Source organism: Scylla paramamosain, chromosome 28, assembly GCF_035594125.1.
Source record: "Scylla paramamosain isolate STU-SP2022 chromosome 28, ASM3559412v1, whole genome shotgun sequence".
Lineage (NCBI taxonomy): Eukaryota > Metazoa > Arthropoda > Malacostraca > Decapoda > Portunidae > Scylla > Scylla paramamosain.
Genome location: NC_087178.1, coordinates 6,362,501 through 6,388,285, shown reverse-complemented (window position 1 = coordinate 6,388,285; position 25,785 = coordinate 6,362,501). Strand labels below are relative to the sequence as shown.

The 25,785-nt window shown below is 40.4% G+C and overlaps 2 protein-coding genes across 3 annotated transcripts in view; both read right to left on the bottom strand.

Annotated features, from left to right (window-relative positions):
- Nucleotides 1-342: 342 nt before the first annotated feature.
- LOC135114811 (uncharacterized) lies at nt 343-24,166 on the bottom strand. Its single transcript, XM_064030911.1, has 3 exons — nt 24,148-24,166; nt 2,786-3,354; nt 343-1,847 (listed from the first exon to the last, which is right to left on the bottom strand). Exons 2-3 carry the CDS (start codon nt 3,351-3,353, stop codon nt 1,132-1,134), a joined length of 1,284 nt encoding a protein of 427 aa, XP_063886981.1. The 5' UTR covers nt 3,354; nt 24,148-24,166; the 3' UTR covers nt 343-1,131.
- Nucleotides 24,167-24,941: 775 nt separating this feature from the next.
- The window catches only part of LOC135114812 (ADP-ribosylation factor-like protein 4C), a 37,676-nt gene continuing 36,832 nt past the window's right edge, over nt 24,942-25,785 (bottom strand). For both annotated transcript variants that reach the window (XM_064030912.1, XM_064030914.1), the window contains exon 5: nt 24,942-25,785. This exon is cut by the window's right edge and continues 1,051 nt beyond it. The gene's annotated coding sequence lies outside the window, so the exon portion shown is untranslated.

Sequence of the window (25,785 nt, the reverse complement as noted above, 5' to 3'; positions counted from 1 at the left end):
CATAATACTTATTCCTAGACTTGAATGCTGATGTTTTATCGTTGTGGTGAAATTAGTAACTATGTTCGTAATCAGTGTGTAATGCTTCATCAAGAATAACTATTGAGAAATTATAAATAAAGAAGATCACTATATTTCAGATAAACAAAACACTAATTTCGAGACACGAGTATCAATATTTCTCTATTACGATGAAATTAATACCTGACATGCTCTCTTAAATCCCAAAATATACCTCAATCTACTAATAATAATGATCAAATGACGATAACTAAAGCTTTAAGTACTTCAGTAATGCATATCAGTAACTGACAGACTCTGCTTCGGTGAAATTAACTGAAGCTCGTTCATTTAGTTTATTAGTGCTACAGCTATCCAGATAATCACTCAAACACAAGATGATATGTATATGTATTGTATATCTGCGCCCCTGTACAAAGCTCTAGATAGATAAATACATACCTTTTATATTCCCACAGCCTGCGATACGGGAATAGATAGATAAATTGATAGATAGATAGATAGACAGACAGAGAGGTAAGTAGATAGATAAATAGTAGGTAAACAGACACACAGACAAACAAATAGATAAACAGATAGATAGATAGGCGGATAGAGAGGTAGACAAATATATAAATAAATAGATAGATGGATAGATATATTGGTAGATAGATAGATAGATAGATAAATAAATAGACTGACTGATAAATAGAAACAGATAGACAGAAGGATAGATAGCCAGATAAAAAGAAAAAAAAAACAGACATAAATAGACAGTTCGATAAACAGACCGATACATAGACAGAAAGGCAGTCAAATAGGTAAAATACTAACTACCTCATTCAGACATAAATACACATCATACAAAGCAAGATACACGTCTCTAATGCCGAAAATTCCTACATGGTTAATAATTATAAATAAATAAATAAATGAATAAATAAATAATGTACATATATACACAGAGGCATAATAACCTTTTACATTTTCCTTCCATTGTCCTCTTTGGTGTATTAAATCATCAACAGACAATCAACGAAACATCACATACGAGACACCACACAAATATAAACAAACTTCCGAATCATGGCGAGATACGAGCCTAAATAATTTAAGAACACCACCCAGACATTACGAAAACAAACTGAAGGGGAATGAAGAGGAAGAGGAGGAAGAGGAGGGAAAACGATGAGACCCAGGGCGTCTTGACAATATCCTACGGTGTCCTGGTCTCTTTTTAATTATCCTTCGATTTGTATCAGTTGAATGTCTTAAAGGTCCCTGTAACCAGTCTTTCTCCCCTTGGGCTTGGTAATAGGCGTCCCATGCACTCTCATATGGCGTGTAGTAGCTCCCATAGGCGTACTGTGGGTATGTGTAGTAGTACTGGGAGTAGCTGCTCTGTGTGTCCTGGTCCATCTCCTGGGTGTGGTTTTCGGAAAGAGAGTTTTTGTATTGGTAGTCCATAGTCTCGTATCCCTCTGAGGTCATCTCGTCTTTCTCCTTCTGCTTAAACACTGCAAAGCTTTCATGTTCCCGCTCCTTCTCCTCCTCCCCTACTTTGTAATAGTTATCCTCTTCTATCCCTTCTTCCTGTCCGTTAGGGTCCTGCACATCCTCTTGCCCTTTTGTGCCTTCATATGGATCCTCTGTTTGATTTTCTTCGTTCTGCTTCTCCTCTTCGGCTCCATATGGATTCTCTGTTTGATTTTCCTCGTCCTGCTGCATCTCCTCGTCCATTCCATCGCCTTGGTAGTCTAACTCATGTGGGTCAGGGTAACCCGGGAAGAATTGAGGGAAACCAAGTTTCTCGTACACGTAATACGGAATAGGCAGATACTCTCGCCCTGCGGAAGAAACCACGGTATTAAGTAGATATACCCCTCGTGACCTGAGAAAAGTACTAGTAATGAAGAAGAAGAAGAAGAAGAAGAAGAAGAAGAAGAAGAAGAAGAAGAAGAAAAAAAAGAAAGAAAGAAAGAAAGAAAGAAAGAAAGAAAAAGTACTAGTATTGAAGAAAAAGAAGAAGAAGAAGAAGAAGAAGAAGAAGAAGAAGAAGAAGAAGAAGAAGAAGAAGAAGAAAAATAAGAAGAAATTACAATAAAGATCCCAATTACAAGGCATTCTAATCAGTCCTTTAAAATATATGTAATGTTTATAATGTACTAGTGCTCTCTGGCTCAAAACATCTTACATTCTTGACATTCTAATAGGAATATGTCATTTATTACATCATTCTGGATGACACTGCCTGATTTTACTTGACATTAACACTTCAGACGCTAAACAATATTATGCACCACTTCACCTGTTGTACTCCCTGTCTGCTTTTGTATTTCCCTCTGCCTGTGACTTGCCTTCTTTCAAGAAGAGGGTTTCAAGATACTTCTATTTTGCATCAACATTTTGGCTCCATTCTTTAGGGACATAATTTGGACCTTTTTCTACGTTTATATATATATATATATATATATATATATATATATATATATATATATATATATATATATATATATATATATATATATATATATATATATATATATATATATATGTTTTTTTTTTATAACCCTTGGTTCTCTTTTTAAACCCCTCAGTGAATCAATTGGTCAATTAATCTTATCAAGGAATTGACGAAACTATGTAATTACTAATTCTAACTGCTCTCTATTCATCCACGCACTTTGCTGCCCCACCCACAGATAAAGACACTTGAAGTAACTCAACAGTCAAGCCGGGAACCTACAGTAGTCTAGGCGGTCAGTGATGCCCGTCTTATACTTACAGAACAGAGCCAGGATACCGAAGAAGCCGAGAGTGTTTATCGAGAACTTCAATAAGTCTTTCTTGACGATGGCCAACGGTACGTACGGATCCGGGTAAGGAGTGAAGCCAAGCGGACGCAACGCCTCGACCAGCGCCACCACAGGAGGTGAAAACTTAAATCTCGCTACCTCTTGGGACTCATCTCTTTCAGCCATCCCGAGTGTCGCCAGCCAGTCCCCGAGCGAGGCTGATTCGAAGTAGGAGTCAATTATATACATGATCACATTCAGGATCTTCTGCAAGGTTCCGAAGTCCATTCCCTCCTGAATGGAAACTGGAAACTGCTCGTCCGTCACTCCATCTGCCTCCTCCACAGGGTTGTTTACTGTGTTTGCTGTCTCTCCAAGGGCGTTTTCTGCCATCCTAGCATCCCTGCTCAACTCCTCACCAAGGGACACATCCTGACCTGACCCTAGTGCCTCTGGTGTGTCTATCTCCCGCGCAGTGACCTCCTGAGGGAGCGAAAGGCTCAGGGTAGCGCAGGTCGCCAGGGACACCACTACTGCCAACGCCCATTTGAGCGCCATGCTGGGAACAGGAAAGATAAGGAAATTAGTGAGGTATACGGTCTAGTTTGTTCCGTTTTTTTTTTTTTTTTTTTGGGGTGGGGGAAAAAGTAATAAATTAACTAAACTTTTAACTTATTTTTGTTATTTTTGTGCCCTTGTTCAGTTCCTTTTACGTACAAAGAAGATGAATGATAATAATAATAATAATAATAATAATAATAATAATAATAATAATAATAATAATAATAATAATTAAGAAGAAGAAGAAAAAAGAAAAAGAAAAAGAAAAAGAAGAAAAAGAGGAAGAAGAAAAAGAAAAAGAAGAAGAAGAAAAAGAGGAAGAAGAAAAAGAAAAAGAAGAAAAAGAAAAAAAGAAGAAAAGAAAAGAAGAAAAAGAGGAAGAAGAAAAAGAAAAAGAAGAAAAGAAAAAAAGAAGAAAAGAAGAAGAAGAAGAAGAAAAAGAAAAAGGAAAAGAAGAAAAGAAAAAGAAAAAGGAAAAGAAGAAAAAGAAAAAGAAAAAGAAGAAGAAAAAGAAAGAAGAAAAGAAAAAGAAAAAGAAAAAGAAGAAGAAGAAAAAAAGAAAAAAAAAGAAAAAGAAAAAGAAAAGAAAAAGAAGAAGAAAAAAGAAGAAGAAGAAGAAGAAGAAGAAGAAGAAGAAGAAGAAGAAGAAGAAGAAAAGAAAAAAAGAAAAGAAGAAAAAGAAGAGAAAGAAGAAAAAAGAAAAAAGAAGAAGAAAAATAAGAAAAAGAGAAGAAAAAGAAGAAGAAAAGAAGAAGAAGAAAAGAAGAAAAAGAAGAAGAGAAGAAGAAGGAAAAGAAGAAGAGAAGAAGAAAAAGAGAAGAAAAGAAGAAAAAGAGAAGAAAAAGAAGAAAAAGAAGAGAAGAAAAAAGAAGAAAAGAAGAAAAAGAGAAGAAAAAGAAGAAAAAGAAGAGAAGAAGAAAAGAAGTAAAAGAGAAGAAAAGAAGAAAAAAAGAAAAAGAGAAGAAGAAAAAGAAGAAAAAGAGAAGAAGAAAAAGAAGAAAAAGAAGAAGAAAAAGAAGAAAAAGAAGAAAAAAGAAGAAAAAGAAGAAAAAAAAGAAAAAGAAAAAGAAAAAAGAAAAAGAAGAAAAAAGAAAAAGAAAAAGAAAAAGAAAAAGATGAAGATGAAGAAAAGAAAAAACAACAACAACAACACTTCCACCACCGCCACCACCACCACCACTAACACCACAACAACAACAAGGGGACACAGGACTCTACGTCTCCCAGCGAGTACCTGCGCATGGAGAGAATACGAAAAGGAAGTGAGAGCTGAGTAAAGGGACAAGAAGGGATTGAAAACGGGGTTGGTAGGCGATCGAATACTACATCAATGCTACCCAGGTCTCCTCCTCGTAGCGTTGAATATCTAATGAAAGGATCAGTACTATGAGACTTTCTTTTCCCTTATGAGGCAACAAAGAAAGCCGAACAGGGATAAGTACTAATAGAATGGCTTGGTTAGGTTAGTGTTCTCAATGTATTTTCTCTCTCTCTCTCTCTCTCTCTCTCTCTCTCTCTCTCTCTCTCTCTCTGAAACAATACCCACTCACGAAACACACTTGAAACACACCTGAAATACATCTGAAACACACCTGAAACACCTATTCACGAAACACACCTGAAACACACCTGAAACAACACCTATTCATGAAGCACACCTGAAACACACCTAGAATACACCTGAAACACACCTGAAATAGCACCTACTCACGAAACACACCTGAAACACACCTGGAAAGATGCCCACTCACGAAACACACCTGAAACACCTGAAACACACACCTACCGCGGCCACAACACATCAGCCGCGCACGTGTGATCTTCAAGTGGAAAAGCTGGTTCTTGCGCCGGGAATCTGGGTCAAGAAGAAAGCCTTTATCAGGCCCGCCCTCTCTCTCTCTCTCTCTCTCTCTCTCTCTCTCTCTCTCTCTCTCTCTCTCTCTCTCTCTCTCTCTCTCTCTCTCTCTCTTTACGTTTTGTTAGTCTTCCTTTTCTGTTTATCTTTGTTTTCCTTGCAATGATGTACTTTTTTCTTTTATTTATTCTCTATTCCTCTTCGTCTTGTCATCGCCTCTCCTCTTAGCACTACAGCCATTACAACAACAACAATAACAACAACAACCACTACTACTACTACTACTACTACTACTACTATTACTACTACTACTAACACAAACACTACTACCATTACTTCCACAGTACTACTACTACTACTTCTACTACTATACAACATCACTTACTTTTTAACCCTTCACTGTCCTTCTACAGGCGACCATCACCTCCCTAACCACTCCTCAGCTCCTCCCTGGACACACACACAACTGTAGCCTGCGATAGTCTGTGAGCCCCGAGTCTGCAACGCTCTCTCTCTTCTCCCTCGAAACTTTCTCTCACTACCCACTGCCCCTCCTCTCTCAGCCAGCCTAGTCAGTCTTTCCTCCCTTCTGTATCACTCTCTATTGCTGACTGACCCAAATTTCTGTCATTGATAGGCATAAGGAATAAAGGTGAACAGGTCTAGGTGAATTTCTCTCATGTTATGTGTGTTGTTTGTGATGCGTGTGGGTTTTGTTGATGTTTGCAAAAGTGGGGTGTGTTGGAGGGAGGTTAGGCTATGGGGAAAGTGTGTTAGTGTATGTTATTGTTATTGTCCTTGTGTGTCTCATTAGAAGTAAAGCATTTAGGAAAGGTCTGAGAGAGAAATGATACCTAGGTTTTGCTATGTTTTGTTTTGCTAATCAAGTATTGGTAGGTTATAGGGAGGGGGAGTATATTTGTGTATATAGCTTCCGTATTGTTATGTGACCTTGCTTGCTTGATGTAAGATAATGTAGTAACTAAAAATCTAGAGAAATACGAAGTCCAGGCTTTGTTATAATTATTCAGTTTGGTAATTTGTGGTTAAGTCTTGGAAACGTGCACCAAAAACCATTAAGAACCAAAATAGATTAGTCTGTCATAGGAGCACTGAGTCAAAATGAAGAGAAAACGAGTCACATAATTAATCTAGACAAAACGAAGTCATATCATTACTTTGTTCGATAAATTGGAATCTAATATTGGAAACTCCAGCTAATAATCATCGGAAAAAAAAAATACTAATATGTTGCTCAGATTCAGGATATTCTGTTTCATTTGATAATTTTCACGTCATATTCATCCCATGGCTTCACAATTTCGTATTGAAACGTACCCCAACCAACAGTCAAGGAGCGCATCATACCGTTGCGGGGTTCAGGGCGTGTGTGTCGGGGACTTTACCTGGGCGGCTGGGAACTGCTGCGGCTCTGACTTACCCAGTCACTTTCAGTAAGAACAGTCACACAGAGCAGGAAGAGGAAAACACACTTCTCCTTATGTCCATATATTACACAGCAGAACACAAAGTCACCGTACAATACAGTCACGACACACAGGCAGGCACAGGGGCAGCAGGCACTCCCACCGTCACAGTCAGTCACACGCAAACTCTACTCGCAAAGATTCGACTCGCTTTCCCTTGTCTACTTCACACGTCTTGTCACGTCGCGGTCTCGTTACTCTCTCTCTGTCCCTCATGTGGCCGCTGCCACAGTGCTTCAAACCCTTCCTGCCATGTCACCACCTCTGCCAGGCGACACGTAACTTAAAAGTATAAGTACGACTCATGCAGATTATCAATGCTGATAAGGATAATTACGACTTATGCTATACATGCACTCACACTCACAGAACTATAATTAAACGGTACCGTATAACAATTATTCCATGGTTAGCTAACCCTCACACACACACACACACACACACATTCACACGGACACCCTCATAACCCCAGGGCCTCAGAGGTCAACCGATAGGCTTATGTCAGCTCTCCTTATATTACAGCGCCAGCCTTTAAACGAGCCACACAACGCCACTAGCTAATCACCCACACAGGTACTCATATGAGGCTACTTCATACACATAGCATACTCATGTGCTCACCTGTAGGACTGCTACATATACACGTTTGTAACAATATCCATCACCAAGCTAAGCCAGGAACAGTCTTGGCATGGCTTCTGACTGGCTTAGTTATTGAGGCTATATTGTTCACTGGGCATCGTATAAAAACACGAGGTAAATGGTTCTCAGAGTGGCAGATAAACAGAAGCAGTGTTGGCATGGTGTCTGGCTGGCTAAGTTATCGAGATGGTATTGTTCTTGTTCTCACTCACAAACCAACCTGTTCTATCATTCACTGCACATCATAAGGGTCTTTAATGGTTTTAGATCTTTAAATGGTACAGGGGATAAGAGTGACGTAAGCGAAAATCCTCAGGGTCAGTAATCAGGATAGGAAAAAAATAATAGGTTAAATTTTGAAGAAGTTAGATTTTACGAGAGACAGGAATGAGTTGGTTCTCAAATAGAGTGGAAGATAAATGGAATAGACTCGGTAATCAGCTTGTTAGTGCTGAATTATTAGGGTGTTTTAAAAGATTAGACAAACGTATGGATGATAGGGGGAAACAGGGAGGCATATTTGATATATGGACTGCTACGTGTAGGCCTGATGACTTTTTGCACCAACTCCTGTTTTATGTTCTTGTGTTCTTAAATTGGCTGAAGTTTAGAAGAGTCTAGGATGCAAAGATAATTTTCTGTTATACTTCAGGAAAGTACTTCAGGGGTGACTTGCCTATATTAAAGTTGCAGGGAGAGGGAAGAAGAAACTTATTTTAATCTTTTGTACTGCTAATGATCGTTTTTGTTTGATATTACGATCAATAAAATGAAATGAAATAAAGCATTAACTAAATAAGCAAAATAAATTCACAAAAATAAGAATAAAATACTATTAAATTAACTTACTGAAATAAGATTAACTAGGCAACTAGCTAACTAAACAAACAAACCTAAGTGTAGAAGTGATGCTAAGTAAAGTCAATGAACCAAGAGAGTGAAGGAAAAAAGTGTCTTAAAAGAGTTGAAAATAAAATAATACGAATTTAAAGAGTAAAAGAGATAAAAATAAGGATAAAAGAGTTGAACATAAGACTAATATTGCTGAGGAGAATAAAATAGTTAAGATTAAGAGTAGAAATTGAAAATGAGGGTACGCATTTGACGTAAGAGTGATAGTGAGTCTGCCTTGCAACTTCCACAACTCAATCCTTCCTTCGCAGTCCTTTCATACGATATGTGGACGCCATCACGACTGTAAGGGTTCAGCATGACAAACGACCCAATCATTTACTCGCTTCAGTGCGGTTAACCTGTAGTGACAATTATTTTATATCAACAAGAGGAGAAACTGAACTACAACAGATCATGCACATTCACATAATACAAAGAACACAGTCTGTAATAATGAAGGGGCAATATGATTACCATAATACCTAGTAGTTGAAGCAATAATGATAACAAACGCAAATGCAATACGTTTAATCTTCAGTGGTTACTTAGACAGTTACTTTACCACAATGTAACACTTAAGACTATGAGGATCGGCGTTTGAGGGTCTACAGCCTTTTGAATGTAGTCAGGGTGCGGGAAGAGAGGTGATTCAGAATGTGGTAGTCACGGCGGCGGCAGTGGAGGGTGATTCAATGATAAGCGCTAATGAGTATGATGTTCAGCGTGTGGTTGTAGAAGTTAATGATAATGTGAGTTAGATTACTGTACCAGACTATTGTTAATTAGCCAATTGGGTAGTTATGAGTTGATTTACATTACTCAAGTGAATGAAAGGTTGATAGAGAGGTGGTTCAGTTGATTTAGATGAAGATTTGAGTATTATCTACGTTATTACTGTTCTCTATAAGCACGTATACCACCACCACCACTACTACCACCGCGACCACCACCACCAACACAACTACCATTATGTAAGTGAATAAATGGTAGATATATATGTTAGTTAGTCTACTTAAATGAAATTTTGAATATTATCTACGTTACAACTACTCTTTATAAGCATGTACACCACCACCACCACCTCCACCACCACCACCACCACTACTACTACCACCACCACCACCACCACCACCACCTCCCGGTCCCACGCCTCACTCTCAGGAGGTGACGTCACTCCATCCTGTTTGAGTCGGATGCTACCCTCCCCCCCCTGTCCCTGTGGAAGCCTCCCGCCCTTCCTGCAAGCATCGAGTTGTCCTGACCATCCTGTAAACACCGCCACCGTCACCGCCACCGTCATCGCCACCGTCAAATTGATCTATTTTGCGTATATTCAGTTTTCTGTTGGACTACTACTACTACTACTACTACTACTACTACTACAACTATCGATCACCAAGGCCTATATTTTTTTCTTTTGAATTACTATTACTATTCTACTACTACTACTACTACTACTACTACTACTACTACTACTACCATCTTTGTTCGTTCGTTCATCCTTCTGCAACATTAAGTACTTAAGAACACTACTTCCTGTACACACACACACACACACACACACACACACACAGGGGTACATGAATGAGTGTGGTGCATAAAGGACTGTGATTTTTTTTTTGTCTAGCATCTTTTCATGTGTTGTGTGAGTGCTGCGTGCGGTGGAGGCGCCGGAAGTGACTATACTGTGTGTGTTGTGGTGAGGCAGTGAATGGGGAATGACAATGATGGAATGACAGAATGCGATTTACTTAGTTACCTGTTTTTTTTTCTTTCTTTTTTTTTCTCTCTCTCTTTCTTTCTTTCATTGTGCTGAGTTAGTGAAAAAATGACAATGACGATGAAAGAAGGTGATTTTTTTTTCTTTCTTTTTTTTTAATAGTGATTGATTAAATGTTTTCCGATTGATAGCATATTTTTTTCTTTTCTTGTTTTTCTGTGTATTTGTATATTAATCTGTCTGCCTGTCTATTTTTTTTTCCCAGAGTTTTCTTATTCTAACTAATGAAAATGATTGTCTATCAATTTTTCTGTTCATTTGTTCGTCTGCCTATTTATCTATCTATTCATCTATCTATCAATCAATCATTCTATCTATCTATCTATTTATCTATCTTCTCTTCTCCTCTCTCTCTCTCTCTCTCTCTCTCTCTCTCTCTCTCTCTCCTCTCTCTCTCTCTCTCTCTCTCTAATAAAACGTGAGCGGAACGACACACACACACACACACACACACACACACACACACACACACACACACACACACACACACAGAGCTACACATGGGGAGATCACGTTTTAGCACCACTGTTTTGATACACCCAAACACCTTCCCGCTCCTTGACTTCCTTATCAAAATTACCGGGTTCATTAACATCCCTTATCTTCTCTACGTGTCTCTATTTACATTCGAGAGAGAGAGAGAGAGAGAGAGAGAGAGAGAGAGAGAGAGAGAGAGAGAGAGAGAGAGAGAGAGAGAGAGAGAGAGAGAGAGAGCGTGATACTTATTTTCCTAAAGATTTTCGCCAGTACTTTTTTTTCTTTCTTCTTATCATCATACTCGCCTTTCAGAAGCTCTCTCAAGTTGAATTATGTTCGTGTTTAAGTGTTTTTTTTAATTCGTTTTTATCTTTTATTTACATTTTTTTTTTTTTTGTATTTTAGTAGCTTTTATGAACTTTTTTTTTGTTTTGTTAGTAAGTGTAGGTGGTAGTTGTAGTAGTAGTAGTAGTAGTAGTAGTAGTAGTAGTAGTAGTAGTAGTGGTAGTAGTAGAACGATAACAATAAGAATGGGAGTGACAATAATAATGATGATAATAATAACAAGAAAAAGAAAGACACAAGAAGCAGTAGTACCAGTAGAAGGAGAACAAAAAGAAGAACAAGAACACGAAGGAAAAGAAGTAGAAGAAAAAAAGTAGAAAAACAAAAACAAGAAAAGAAAAAGAGTAAAAAAAAAAAAAAAAAACATGAATTCACCTTTCCACTCGCTGCCCCCCAAAAAGTCAAGGCGAGAGAGAAAAGTCCCAATAAGAAGAAAATTTACCCGCAAGCCCTAAGTTCCTCCCCCCTCAGAGTGTGGCGGCTCACATATCCATCTACATCACCAGAACCGCTAGTCATCACCGCCTCCTCCTCCTCTTCCCTCCTCCTCCTCCTCCTCCTCTCCTCTTCCCTCTTCCCCTCAAACGCGTCCGCCTGCCCCCTCCCATACACTCTCACACCCCCAGCCTCCCCTCACTGTCCCTCAAACGTGCCGGCTAGCTCTCTCTCTCTCTCTCTCTCTCTCTCTCTCTCTCTCTCTCTTTCTCTCTGGTGTCCGCTTAACATTTTTCTCCATCAGTCTTCAAAAGGTTCATGACTCGCCCGAACCTCTTTTATCCGAGCACACACCGGTTCAAATACCATTCCACGAAGCATTGAGACGGCCTTACACAACAGCCCCGCCTCGAATCCCCTTTTGCAACGGCACCAAAGGATCAGATCGCACTGTAATGGATTCAAACCCCACAAAATACCACTGCAATAGGATCAGATTCCACCACGGCGCTGTTTATTGAGTAATGGAGGGTGGGATTACTTTGACGCCCCCGACAGTGGACCCAAAGAAGGAATCGAGGCTACGAGGAGCACGAGGGAGGGCGCTGGGTGCGTAGGGGGATTGAGGGCGGCGGGGAAGGGAATAACAGGGTTCTCTCCCTCGCCAGTGACAGGAAAACGACAATAATACGTTTATATTAAGTGTCGTGGGCTACCAATTGACGCCAGCTGGTGGAGGAGGTGATGGATGGCAGGCGGCGAAGCGGTGTGTAGGTGGTGATGAAGGTGGTGTGTGCGTGTGTCTATATTGTAGGATGTACGGTTTAATTGGGGGTTTATGGGGTGGGGGGAGGAAAGGAAGGAGGGAAGAGGGGAATAAGGAAGGGAGTGCTGATGGAGGAAAGAGGAAGGGAAGACAAGTAACGGAGGGAGGGATGGGCAGGAAGGATGAGAAGGAAAGGAAGGAGGGAAGTAAGAAGGGAGAGGTGATAAAAGGGAGGTGTGAGGAAGGGAAGAGAAGATAAGTAGGAAAGTGAGGGGAGAGGAAGTAGGAAAAGAAGGATGGGATAATAGAGAGAGAGAGATGGTGAAAGAGAGATGGTGAAAGAGAGAGAGAGAGAGAGAGAGAGAGAGAGAGAGAGAGAGAGAGAGAGAGAGAGAGAGAGAGAGAGAGAGGAGAGAGAGAGAGAGAGAGAGAGAGAGAGAGAGAGACTGGGAGGAGGAGGAAAAGAAAGGACAGAGAGAGAGAGAGAGAGAGAGAGAGGAGAGAGAGAGAGAGAGAGAGAGAGAGAGAGAGAGAGAGAGAGAGAGAGAGAGAGAGAGAGAGAGAGAGAGAGAGAGATAACAGAAGAGACAAGGACAAATATGAAAAAAAAAAATGATGTAGTTATGTTTGTATTATGTCTATCACACCTTCCCTCCTCCTCTTCTTCCTCCTCATCCTGCTCCTCCTGCTCCTCGTCCTCCTCCTCCTCGCGCCCCAGCACCTCATAGCTAGCCAGTGAGTCACAGTATGAATCTCAGCCTCGGGTACCCTGCCAGACAAACAACCGTTGAAACACTATAGGGACGATCATGACCCCGACGGGAGACTTTCAATCCATCCCCTTAGGCACGTGCCATCATTAGTCCTTCAATTATAGCAAGCTTCCTGTCCCTCTCTCTCTCTCTCTCTCTCTCTCTCTCTCTCTCTCTCTCTCTCTCTCTCTGGAGGAAATGGTAGCGGCGGACAGAGAGAAAAATAGAGAAAGTTTTTTTTGTGTGCTTTTATTTCTTCTTTCGCTTCTTTTTTTCTTCGCCTTTGGTCGTTTGTTGTTGTTGTTGTTGTTGTTGTTGTTGTTGCTGTTGCTGTTGTTGCTTTGATGATGATGGACAAAGAGGAGGAGGATAATGAGGAGGAGGAGGAGGAGGAGGAGGAGGAGGAGGAGGAGGAGGAGGAGGAGGAGGAGGAGGAGGAGGAGGAAAACACGAAGATAAACACATCACAAGATTTAAAAGAAAACTAGAATAGAGGATAATAAGAACATAAAAAAAAAATATGAAGAGTAAAAATAATAAGAGGAAAAATAAGATATAATTACTTAGAGAGAGAGAGAGAGAGAGAGAGAGAGAGAGAGAGAGAGAGAGAGAGAGAGAGAGAGAGAGAGAGAGAGAGAGAGAGAGAAGAATCTGGTATGTGTAAGTGGAGTTTTCCTGAGCCGTGGTGGTGGTGGTGGTGGTGGTGGTGGTGGTGGTGGTGACGGTGGTGGTGACGATCAGAGAATATTACGTCAGGTTCTGCAAATACGACAATTCCTGCTTTATTATAATGCTTTAATACAATACCCGACACACACACACACACACACACACACACACACACACACACACACACACACACACACACACACACACACACACAGACACACACACACAGATAAGCACGTCTGACCACACGCATGCACGCACACACCAGATCTCAAAGGCACACGCACGAGTACACACGCACGTACAGAGAGAGAGAGAGAGAGAGAGAGAGAGAGAGAGAGAGAGAGAGAGAGAGAGAGAGAGAGAGAGAGAGAGAGAGAGAGGGTAGCGGGAAGAGCGAGGAAGGGCGGGAGGGCGGCAGCATGTAGAAGGATCTTATAACCAAACACAACAAGAGTTCCCGCCCTTCCTTATCCGCGCTTCTCCCTCGCGCCGCCCAGCCCTTCGCATTCCCGCCAGCCGCACCTTATCTGCCGCCAAAGCTTCCGCCCCGGCAACATTAGCGCGCCGTCATGCACTACCCTTGCCTCTGCCTGCCTTCCGCTCCCTCTCAGTCACGCGGCGAGGCAACACATCCACAACCCCGTGTTTCTGTAATGCTTCAAGGTTTTATCTCGACTTTTAGCTCTTGGTTGAAGTTACTGGGTATATTCAAAAGTGTTTTAGTGTTTTTGTTGATGGTCTTAGAAGGATTTCACTCACTATTAATCCGCTGATGTGCAAGGCGTCCATGTGAGCCTGATTAATAAATTCAGGGATCTTCCAAGAGGGGAAAGGAAAACGTTTAGGAATTGCGATTGTGTTATGTAGATTAAGTGTGTAGTCTGCAACGGGGGTTACTGATAGAACATCTTGTCCTGGTGAATAAAAAGAAAGGCATGAAGTTTGAGTTAAGGTATACTCGTAAATAGAAACGGGAATTAATATGTTTGCTCTTGTCTTTACAACGGTAGTCTTGGAGTTTATTTGAAGCTTAAGTGAATGTAGAGCAGAGCATAAAGTTTGAGTTAAGGTATATTATATGGATTAAAGAATGGATGAGTTAGGTCTGTCTTTGCAACGGTGCTAGAGGTTATGTGAGACGGCAGTGAATGTAAAGGGGTGTGGAGCCTGCATTAATCCTTTCTCTGCTACGTGGCATATCTCTCCTTAATTACTAACCACTCTGAGACATCTTTTCTTGTTCTGCACCCACCTCCAAACAATATACCAACTAAAATTGCTAAATCTAATCTTTTTATCTCCTTCCTTCTTGTGGATGCTTATAAAGATACCATACATTGCTCTCAGTGGAGTGAATTGTTGCATATGGCAGTGAAAGGGTTAAGGAATGAATATGTTAGGTTTGTCTTTGCAACGGTACTTGAGGTTGTGAGGCGGCGGTGAATGTATAGGGGGATGTGGACTGTGGATCCTCAATTAAGATATATAGAGTAACAGTTTTCATGATTCTCCAATTTTCTGTAATCTTTTTGTCTTTTCTTTAGAGATTTGCACATCGATGGATATATTCAATGATTTTTTTTTTTACTTCCTTTTCGTTGCCCTTGACCAGCGCCCCTCTTACGTAAAAGGAATGAATGTGTTAGCGTTTCTGTCGCTACAACGGCTCTTAGTCTTATTGGAGTTTATAACTGATCAGGACTGGTGGTGGTGACGAGATTGGAAGTCTGAGGTTGCTACGGTACAAACCAAGAGGTGAATGCACTTTCTTTTTTTTATGTTAAGACTCTTCCATTCCTTTTCTACAATTTCTTTTCCTAGGACGAGAAATGACAAGACGTACAAATAATAGTGACCGTAAGTACAAACAACACAGGAACGACCTCGAGAAAACCAAAAGGCGAATGGACTTCCTCTGTTTATTCTGTGTTGAGACTTCCATCCCCCTCCTACAATTTCTCTCCCTAGGACGAGAAAATTTAATGAATGGACGTATGAAATATAATGACTATGACTACAAAGGCCACAGAAACGACCCCTAGACTAGCTAGACGTTATAGACCTGATGATTGAGGCGCCATTCTTCTGCCCTTCTAGTCATGGCTTCGATTCCCCAGCAAAGCCCACTCACGGTTATCAATCTCGTCTTTAGTTCAGTTTATCGATATTTCTATGGTGTTTCTAAGGTGTGTCTTAGATGTTTGGGTTGGGGAAGGGTTCAACAAGATGTATAAGGAATGTAAGATACTTGAAGAAGAAGAGGGGTGAATGAATGTGTTGTCTTGAATTCCTTGTTAAGATCTTCTGGTCAATTTCCTGTCATTTTCTTTCCTAAATTGCAAGATGGATAAGGAGTTTGAAATGGTTTAAGTATAAGAAAGTGGAAGGAGTGAATGTTAGGTTTTTTTTTATTCCTTATCAAGATTCTTCCGTTCGTTGTCTATCATTTCTTCTCCTAGGGTGAAGCTCTGCTGACTGTAGGAAAAGATAGAGTAGGTAATTGTTGCGGTAGAAATGAAACAGAGTAAACGACCTACCTAGCTTTTTCTTTTCTGTGTTACTTATCTTTTTCTTCCACAAACATCCATTTATTTCTTACTTCCCACTCTGAGACAGACCATTTCCGATACATTCCTGACCATATCGTGTTCTTAAACCATTTTTTTCTAGCATCAGGACTGTTTTCAAAGGCCACGGAGGTAAAGAATCGGGTTTTCATTAGTGTTTTCAGTATTGATAATGCAAAAGCTATATTAATATCGCGGTGGAAACATGAAAACTTTCTTACAAACCACAGTATCTTCCGTTAGAGGCAAGAAGTTGAGTTAAAGTCCATGGTGGTATAGAATCGTGTCTTCATCAGCATTTTCCTCGTTAATAATGAGAAACACAACTGAAACTAATGATAAAAAAACATGAAAATATCCCTGAAAACCCGAGTATCTTCCACTAGAGCCAAGAAGTTGAAGAATACGGATTTATGGCCTAGCTTGGCAGTAAACGTTAGGCGACGCGTAGATGGGAGTGTAGATTCAAGCCTTTGCAACGGGTCCTCAAACACACAAGCATTTTTTTTTACTAGTTTTCTATTTCTTTTCGTTTATTCTCTCGTGTCTTCAAATGTTATCCAGTTTTTACTCCTTTCTTTTTATTTCTCTCCAGCCTTTCGCAGTCAGCCAAACCAACGGGGTAGCATTACAATGGGGTGATGCAGGGTGTGAGTCCCGCCCCGTTCTGATTTAGTGTTTCCCCTCTCGGGTTGAGTGTGCAAGGGTTGTGTTGCGTGTGTTATCGGCTTGATTTAGTGTTGTTCGTGATTTACAGCCGCGGTCCGTCCCTCCCTCGCCTCTAAATGAGTTTGTTTATCATGACCTGAGAATGTGGGGGTTTAAAAAAGTGACTCTGGGTAGACATCATGTTTTTATCTCCGTTTTCTTTGACTTTCTCCTCTTTCTCGTCTCGTCTCGTCTCGTCTCTCTCTCTCTCTCTCTCTCTCTCTCTCTCTCTCTCTCTCTCTCTCTCTCTCTCTCTCTCGTCAAAGGAATGCCTCAAAGTGCCCAGCTGTTCAGTTATATTTAAGCTGCCATGCTTCTGTTAATTAAAAAATGAGAGAAAGTGAGTGAGAGAGAGAGAGAGAGAGAGAGAGAGAGAGAGAGAGAGAGAGAGAGAGAGAGAGAGAGAGAGAGAGAGAGAGAGAGAGAGAGAGAGAGAGTCTTAATATCTTATTAATATTTGTTGTGTTCATAATTTGCCTTCAGTTTAATATCAAATATGTTTTTTAATAATTATGGGTTTGTTGATATTATTGATATTGTTGTTGTTGCTGCTGCTACCACCACTACTACTACTACTACTACTACTACTACTACTACTACTACTACTACCACTACTACTACTACTACTACTACCACCACTACTACTACTATTACAACGATTTTTAAGTAGTTATGGTTTTAAGAATTATTGTTACCACCATTCACCACTACTACTACTACTTCTACAACAACAACAACAACTACTACTACTACTACTACTACTACTACTACTACTACTACTACTACAACGACTTCCATTATCAACGGAAATGAGCTTATCTGACAATGATAAGCGTAATCTAAATTTATATACTACTTTTGGTCACACACACACACACACACACACACACACACACACACACACACACACACACACACACAGCACATGAATACATACGAGTACACATACCAGAAATTCCTCGAGTGACGCACGTGTGTGTGTGTGTGTGCGTGAGAGAGAGAGAGAGAGAGAGAGAGAGAGAGAGAGAGAGAGAGAGAGAGAGAGAGAGAGAGAGAGAGAGAGAGAGAGAGAGAGAGAGAGAGAGAGAGAGAGAGCAGAACTTTCACATGCACGAAATTAATCAGAAAAAAAAAGACTTGTGCATGCAACATTTTTACAGAACTCAGCACAAGTTAAGGTGACATGCTCAGTTAATTTCGACTTTATGCTGACTTCTATCCGAGAGGCGATGCTGACGAGACGCAGGAGAGAGAGGGAGAGGGAGGGGTGAGAAAAGGAGGGAGAGAGGGATAGTGAGAGAGAGAGAGAGAGAAAGATGGAAAAGGAAACGACATACAAACTAACACATGACAAAATTATGAAAACAATGGATGGGAAAACAAAATTAAAAAGAAAGAGGGGGAAGAAAGACGAATAAACGTAAGGAATGACGGAAAAGGAAGAAAAAGTTAAGATGAAAGGAAGAGACAGAAAGGAAGATAGGAAAGAGATAAATAAACGGAAAAAAGAAGGGAAAAAGGAAAATGATGTGATGAAAACGAAGAACATGGGAAGGAAAAGAGTGAAGAGAGATGAATAAACGAAGGAAATGGGAGAGAAGCAAGGAGATGAGAGAGAAATAAAAAAAAATATGGAAGGAAAAGAGACAACAGGAAAGAAGAAAAAAGGAGGAATGAGAGAAGGAAGAAAAAGAGATGAATGAAAAGATAGAAAAGAAGAGAGGGAACAAAGACGAATAAACAAAGGGAACAAGAGAGAAAGAATGTCAGAAAAAGAGAAAGGTGAAGATTGAATAAAGAGGAGAAGAAGGAAGAGAGAGAAGAGAAAATGGCAGGGAAGAATGAAGATAGACAATATAATAACAAGGAGGAAAAAAAAGATGAATGAAGAAAGAATGAAGAGAAATATGTGAACGAGGAAAAACAAAACAGGAACAGACGAACAGAAACAAGAAGGAGCAAAATAAAAAGAAAACATAAAAGAAAGGATAAAGAAAGAGAAGACACAAGAGAGGAGATAAAAGTAAAGAAAACGAGAGAAATAAGGAGATAAATGAGGGAAAAAAAAAACAGAAGGGAAAGGGGAAGAGACGACCCATGAAAGGAGAAGAGGAAGAGGAGGAGGAGGAGGAGGGGGAGGAGGAGGAGGAGGAGGAGGCACCAGGAGTCAGTAAAATAGTAAGCAGTCAACAGCTGAAGTGGTTTTGGAGAGAGAGAGAGAGAGAGAGAGAGAGAGAGAGAGAGAGAGAGAGAGAGAGAGAGAGAGAGAGAGAGAGAGAGAGAGAGAGAGAGAGAGAGAGAGAGAAAGAGAGAGAGAGAGAGAGACGACAGGACAAAAAAGTGAGGAATGAACGTAAATATGAAAGCAAAGGCTGAATAAAGAAAGGGCGAAAGGAATGCAGAGATTAAATAAGAGAAAATGAAAAAAAGAGAAAATGTAAGAAAAAAATGATAAGCAAACACACAAGAAAGAGAAAGAGAGAGAGAGAGAGAAAAAAAAAAGAGGCAATGAAAACTAACCAACCAGGCGAGGAGGAGGAGGAGGAGGAGGAGGAGGAGACCCAGCCCTTTCCTCCATGAACGAAGGCACAATCTCTCTCTCTCTCTCTCTCTCTCTCTCTCTCTCTCTCTCTCTCTCTCTCTCTCTCTCTCTCTCTCTCTCTTATAAGTCACCCTATCCTCCTTCTCCTCCTCCTCCTCTTCCTTCTCTTTCTCTCTAGCGTTATTACTCTCTCTCTCTCTCTCTCTCTCTCTCTCTCTCTCTCTCTCTCTCTCTCTCTCTCTCTCTCTCTCTCTCTCTCATTCTGTTTATCTTTCATTTTCACCTCATCGTCGCCTCCTCCTCTTCTTCTTCCTTCTCCTCCTCCTCTTCCTTCTCCTTCTCCTCCTCCTCGTTCTCTTCCTCCTCCTCCTCCTCTTTCTATTTATCTTTCTTCTCCTCGTCCTCCTTTCTGGTTATCTTCTCCATCCATCCATTTCCCTCCTCCTCCTCCTCCTCCTCCTCCTCCTCCTCCTCCTCCTATTCTCCTTCTTCGTCTTCTTCGTCAGTAGCTCCATATTTTTCTTCTCCATAAACGTCAGGCAAACTTCAAGTAATGGGAAAGACAGACCACCACCATCACCACCACCACCACCGTCATCACCACCACCACCACCATCACCATCATCACCACCACCACCATCACCGCGTACTGGCATCATCATCACCACCACCACCACCACCACCACTGCCGCCGCCACTATCACCACCACCATCATCATCACCATCGCCATCATTACTACAACTACCACTACCATTATGCTGTTACCGCAATCACTAGCATTATCTTCCTACCAGTACCATCATCATTGCTACTGTGACTGCTACTGCTGCTGCTACTACTACTACTACTACCGCTACTACTGCTACTACTACTACTACTACTACTACTACTACTACTACTACTAGCTTTGCATTTTCTTTCACTTCCTGTAATGCATGTGTGTGTGTGTGTGTGTGTGTATGTATGTATGCATCAATGTACAATCTGTTTTTCACTTTATCCATTCAAGAGAGAGAGAGAGAGAGAGAGCGCCACACACAGAGCCTCGGTGTGCATTGGGAGGGAGAGGGAGAGAGGGAGAGAGAGGAGAGAGGAGGGAGGGAGGGAGGGAGGAGGGGAAAGGAATAGAAGGACGGAGGAAGAGGAGGAAGAGGAGGAGGAGATGAGGAGGAGACTGCAGTATCTTCCCACGATCTTCAGTCTTCCTGTCGCCACTACTGTCACAAGCTTCTCCTCTCCTTCTCCTTCTCCTCCTCCTTCTCTTCCTTATTATTCCACTCCTCTACCACTCCTCCCCACACCATGTCTCCCTCAGTCCCTCTCCTCACCCTCTCTTCACTCGCCCCTCGCCTGGGTTAGCTAATATTGGCCGTGCATGAGAGGCGGATGACAGACAGGCCCTTGTTTGGCGACTGGCGTGGTGGTAAACTCCTAAGATGACCGCGTTCTCTTCCCCCGTCCCTGTATCTTATGTACCTCTAGCTCCCTGTGGTCTTATGTGTTTCTGTCTTCCGTGTTCTGTCGGGTTAACTCTTACGAGGTTCTGTTAAATGTTGCTGGGGTTTTTCAAGGGTGTTTTCGTGTTTCTATGATAGTTTAGCGTGTTTTTTTTCTTTCTTTCTTTTTTTTTTTCTGAGGCGCTTTAACGTTTTCTAGTGATTGATGGTGTTTTTAAGGGTGCTTTCGTGATTCTAGTGAGTTAAATGACGGTTCTGCATTTTGACAGGCTCTCGTGAAAGTTACTGGGGTTTTCAAGGGTGTTTTCATGATTCCAGTGAGCGACACATTAAAAACTCGTCCAAATCCCATGCTAAACTCACCCAAAACACCCACAACACCGCAAAACACCAGGAAAACTCAACTTAAATACACCCACAACACCACAAATCCCCCGAACACCCAATATTTCGTAGGTAACAAGCCAATATAAATAAACACCCATGAGAAACTGACTTTTTTACCCCTGCAGCCTTTGAAATCTGTCCTGGCGGGAGATCAAAGCCTTTCAGAGTACAAACCAGTGACTGACATGCACACTCCGATAATCTGAGGTGCCCGTGACATCACAAAGATAAGAGTGAGGTAGTGAGGAAGTTAAAATTAGGATGGAGTCATATCCGACGGATTTAGTAAGTAGGGGGACGGGGGGAGAGGATGTACTGAGTCTCTTCAAGGTGGACACGTCAGCAGAAAAGACGAACGAGTGAAGAAACGTATGACGCAACACCTGTGGTAATGATTAGGTGCCAAGCTGTGCAGGTGATGTCATTGTGTGTGTGTGTGTGTGTGTGTGTGTGTGTTTTGGGGGGACTTGGTAGCTCTCTCTCTCTCTCTCTCTCTCTCTCTCTCTCTCTCTCTCTCTCTCTCTCTCTCTCTCTCTCTCTCTCTCTCTCTCTCTCTCTCTCATGACATCATCTGCAAAGTTCAATAACTGTCTCAGCATCTTCAAGTGACATATTATCTGCTCTCTCTCTCTCTCTCTCTCTCTCTCTCTCTCTCTCTCTCTCTCTCTCTCTCTCTCTCTCTCCATCGCCCCCATCCTTCACCGTCCTAACCTCATCCTTCTACATCCTCACTCGCGTCCTACACTGAAGGAATGAATCAGGTCCCTCTCCTTCTCTCCTTCGCTCCTTCGCCTCGTCACCCCGCCGCGCCCACCCACCCGTCTCTGCCCATCTCTGCCCCATCCCCGCCAGCCCGCCCCTGTGGATCTGGGTGGCAAAGAACTGGGTTACAACAAGATTATTCACAGGATTGTAGTGAGATAACATATATTTCTCTCTCTCTCTCTCTCTCTCTCTCTCTCTCTCTCTCTCTCTCTCTCTCTCTCTCTCTCTCTCTCTCTCTCTCGACCACCGTACCGTCTCCTCCACTCTTATCCACTCAACCTTCATCAGCAGTCGTCCACCTCCTCTTGCGACACACACACACACACACACACACACACACACACACACACACACACACACACACACACACACACACACAGACTATTGCTTTTTGTTCACCCGCATAACACAAAGACTCAATCTAACGTAAAAAAAAAAAGGAAAATAAAGAAATAAAAAAAAAGAAAAAAATCCTTCGTGCATAACATAGACACGATTTATTTTCTTTTTTCTTTTCTTCTGCGCATGATCGTGTACAGTTTCTATCTCCTTCTCTCTTTATCTCTCTATTTACTATACGTGCCTGCTATCTAAGCCTCCCTTGGGTGGATTATGCATGCAACACCAGCGCATCTCCATAATCCACCTCCTCCACCTCCTCCTCCTCCTTCTCCTTCTTCTCCTCCACCTCGTATTAGTCTTCTCTGCGCATGTTACTCTTCCTTTGCCTTCCCAACGGTATCTCTTCATATGGTTTTCATTTTTTTTTTCTTTATTTTCTTTTCTTTTCTTTTTTTCTACCTGTCTTTTCTTTTTTTCATTTGTTTCTTTTCTCGTATCTGCCTAAGTTTGTTGCCTTTTCTTTAATTGTTCTTCTTCTACTCCTTCTTCTTCTTCTTTTTCTTCTTCTCCTTCTTCTCCTTCTTCTTCTTATTATTATTATCATTATTGAAGCTCTTTTAAATCTGTTTTCTTCTTTGTTTCTATTGTTATTATATTAGTTTCCTTCCAGTTATCTGCCAGAATGTGTATAGTTTGTCTGTTATTACTGTTGCTGTTGTTGTTATTATTATTATTATTATTATTATTATTATTATTATTATGATCATTACTATTATCATTTTTGTTGTTTTATTGTATGTATTTGTTGTATTTGTTGTTGCTGTTGTTGTTGTTGTTGTTGTTGATGTTATTGCTGCTATTCTTATCCTCCATCATTATAATCCTAATCATCATCACTACCACCACCAATAACAACAACAACAACAACAATAACAACAACATCTCATCATTATCATTATTATCAACACGTTTCCTTCAACTAGTCGCATCTGGAGTTGGCGGCGCGGCTCCTCGGTGGCTGCAGACCAAATCCTCACGCCTTCTGTGCCTCCTCCTGCCCTCTCATTCTCGAATATTTGCTCTAATATACTCAATTAAGAGCCAGACATGTTTATTTTGCCACCAATACTCCTCTTCCTCCTCCTCCTCCTTAGGCAACTCTTCATTATAAACAGTGATTTGCACATTTTCTCATTGTTAATACGATTTGGGAAAGCACGTTCATAATATTTGATTTATAGGTTTTAGCGAAGGATTTATTTTTTCTATATAGTGGTAGTTGACCTCATAATAAAGAAAGAAAGAAAGAAGGAAAAAAAGAAGGAGGGAGGGAGGGAGGGAGGGGATTTTATTAATGAAGTGGGAGTTAATCTCATGATAAAATGAAGAAAGAAAAAGAAAGGAGGGAAAGGCGGAACGAAAGAAAAGAAGAAAGAAGAAAGAAGTTTTTCTAAAGAGAAGCTTTTTTTTTGCCACCGATACTTAACCTCATATAAGAAAAAGGAAGGGGAAGAAAGAATGAAGGAAAGGATGAAAGAGAGAAGAAAGAAGGACAGTTAAGCAATTTTCAGGAAGCATTTTTTCTTTTATAATCTATCGGCAGTAAACATCACAAAAGAGAAAGAAAAGAGAAAGAAAAGAGAAACAAGAAAAATAAATAGGAATAAAGAAGAAAGAAAGAAATGAAAAAAAGAAAGAAAGAAAAAGAAAACGGTTAATTCTCAAACTATTCAATTTCAAGAAGGTTCACAGGGTACTACAGGTGTGCTAATTAGATCCAGGTGACGGTTGACGGTGTACAGGTAACCAGCTACTATAGAGTTTTACGAGAATGCCAAACTACTTTCCTTTTGCTTGCTACGAAGGAACCTCAAGTTACTCCACGCTCCCTTACACTGCCATTACTTATGTACTTACAAGCCTCTGCTGACGTCACCTCACGCCTGCTGTAAGTGTAAAAATGTACTTAAGATTAGCACCACGCTACTTATTATTTTTCCTAACAAACAAGTAGATAAATAAGTAAATGAAAAATTTAAAAAGACTTGTTCCTTATCAAAAAATGTGCTTAAGAATGGCGCCTCGTTAATTTTTTTTTTCAGAAATATATAAGCAAGTAAAAAAAAACTTTCATCAAAATACTTGTAATTAGATTTATTAGTTAAAATATTTGGAAATTAATTTAGCACCTTCAAAATTACTTAAGAAATAAATGTGTTACTTGCAAAAATATTTGTACTGGAATTTATCATCAAAATATTTTGGAAATTAATTTGGTGCTTGTGAATTTATAAAATGAACTTATTATTTATGAAAATATCCTCTACATAGACTTGTTACTTATGAAAATACTTAGAACTCGATATTACTTATAAAAACACTTAGAATTCAATTTTACTTATAAAACCACTATAAACACTATAAATAAACTTGTTACTTATAGAAAATACTTAGAATTCAACATATTACTTACAAAAATGCAATAAGAATTCAACTTGTTACTAATAAATCACATATAAATCAACACATTACTTATAAAAACACTTGTAACTCAACTTGCAACTTCAAAGCACCAAGACATCACTCGTTACTTACTTTCCTCCTAACCACCACTCAACACTTACACACAAACTCTCCATCTTCTGCTGTGCTGGCAACTCCATACCCGTTTTCTGTTTCACTTAAAAGAAAATGGGAAGGACACAATAGGGTACTCATGTAATACTGTTTATTTTTTGATTAAGTTATATAAAATCTTTTAAAATTATGTATATGGAGATTAAATATGTAATACTAAATGAGAGAGAGAGAGACAGAGAGAGAGAGAGAGAGAGAGAGAGAGAGAGAGAGAGAGAGAGAGAGAGAGAGAGAGAGAGAGAGAGAGAGAGAGAAATATACAACTAATAAAATAACGCTGAATAAATAGATAAATCGCAATAAAATAGAGTAAATAAGACATATACAGAAACTACAAAGAAATATTAAACAAAACTGATAAACTGAGAGCTGTGGAAGGAGAGAGAAGGAGGAAGAATAAAGGAAGGGGAAGATTGGGGAGGGAAGAAGGGGGAGAAGAGATTTTGGGAAACATTCAAGTCTTCCCATTTGTTTGTTTCCCCTTATTCCCTTATTCTTTTTTAGGGAAAGGCGTGTCCCTGCCAGCTAGCGATTTGTTGTTGTTGTTGTTGTTGTTGTTGTTGTTGTTGTTGTTGTTGTTGTTGTTGTGGTGGTGGTGGTGGGTGAATAGTTTCCATATTACTGTGAATTAAGGTACATATCATAATTTTGGTGGTGGTGGTAGTAGTAGTAGTAGTAGTAGTAGTAGTAGTAGTATAGGCGTTCTTCTGTAGAGTAGTACATAAGTAACTACTGTAGTACATGGAAGGAAAGATAGTACAGTCAAAACACTACCATTGTTACTATTACACTTCCCAAACAAGGCAAACTATCCTATTTCCATCCTGAATCTTCTTGTTTGTTAGTCTCCTCCTCCTTCCCCTTCGCCTTCCTATCCTACACAAACAGCCTTGCATGGACCAAAAATCATGCTATTGT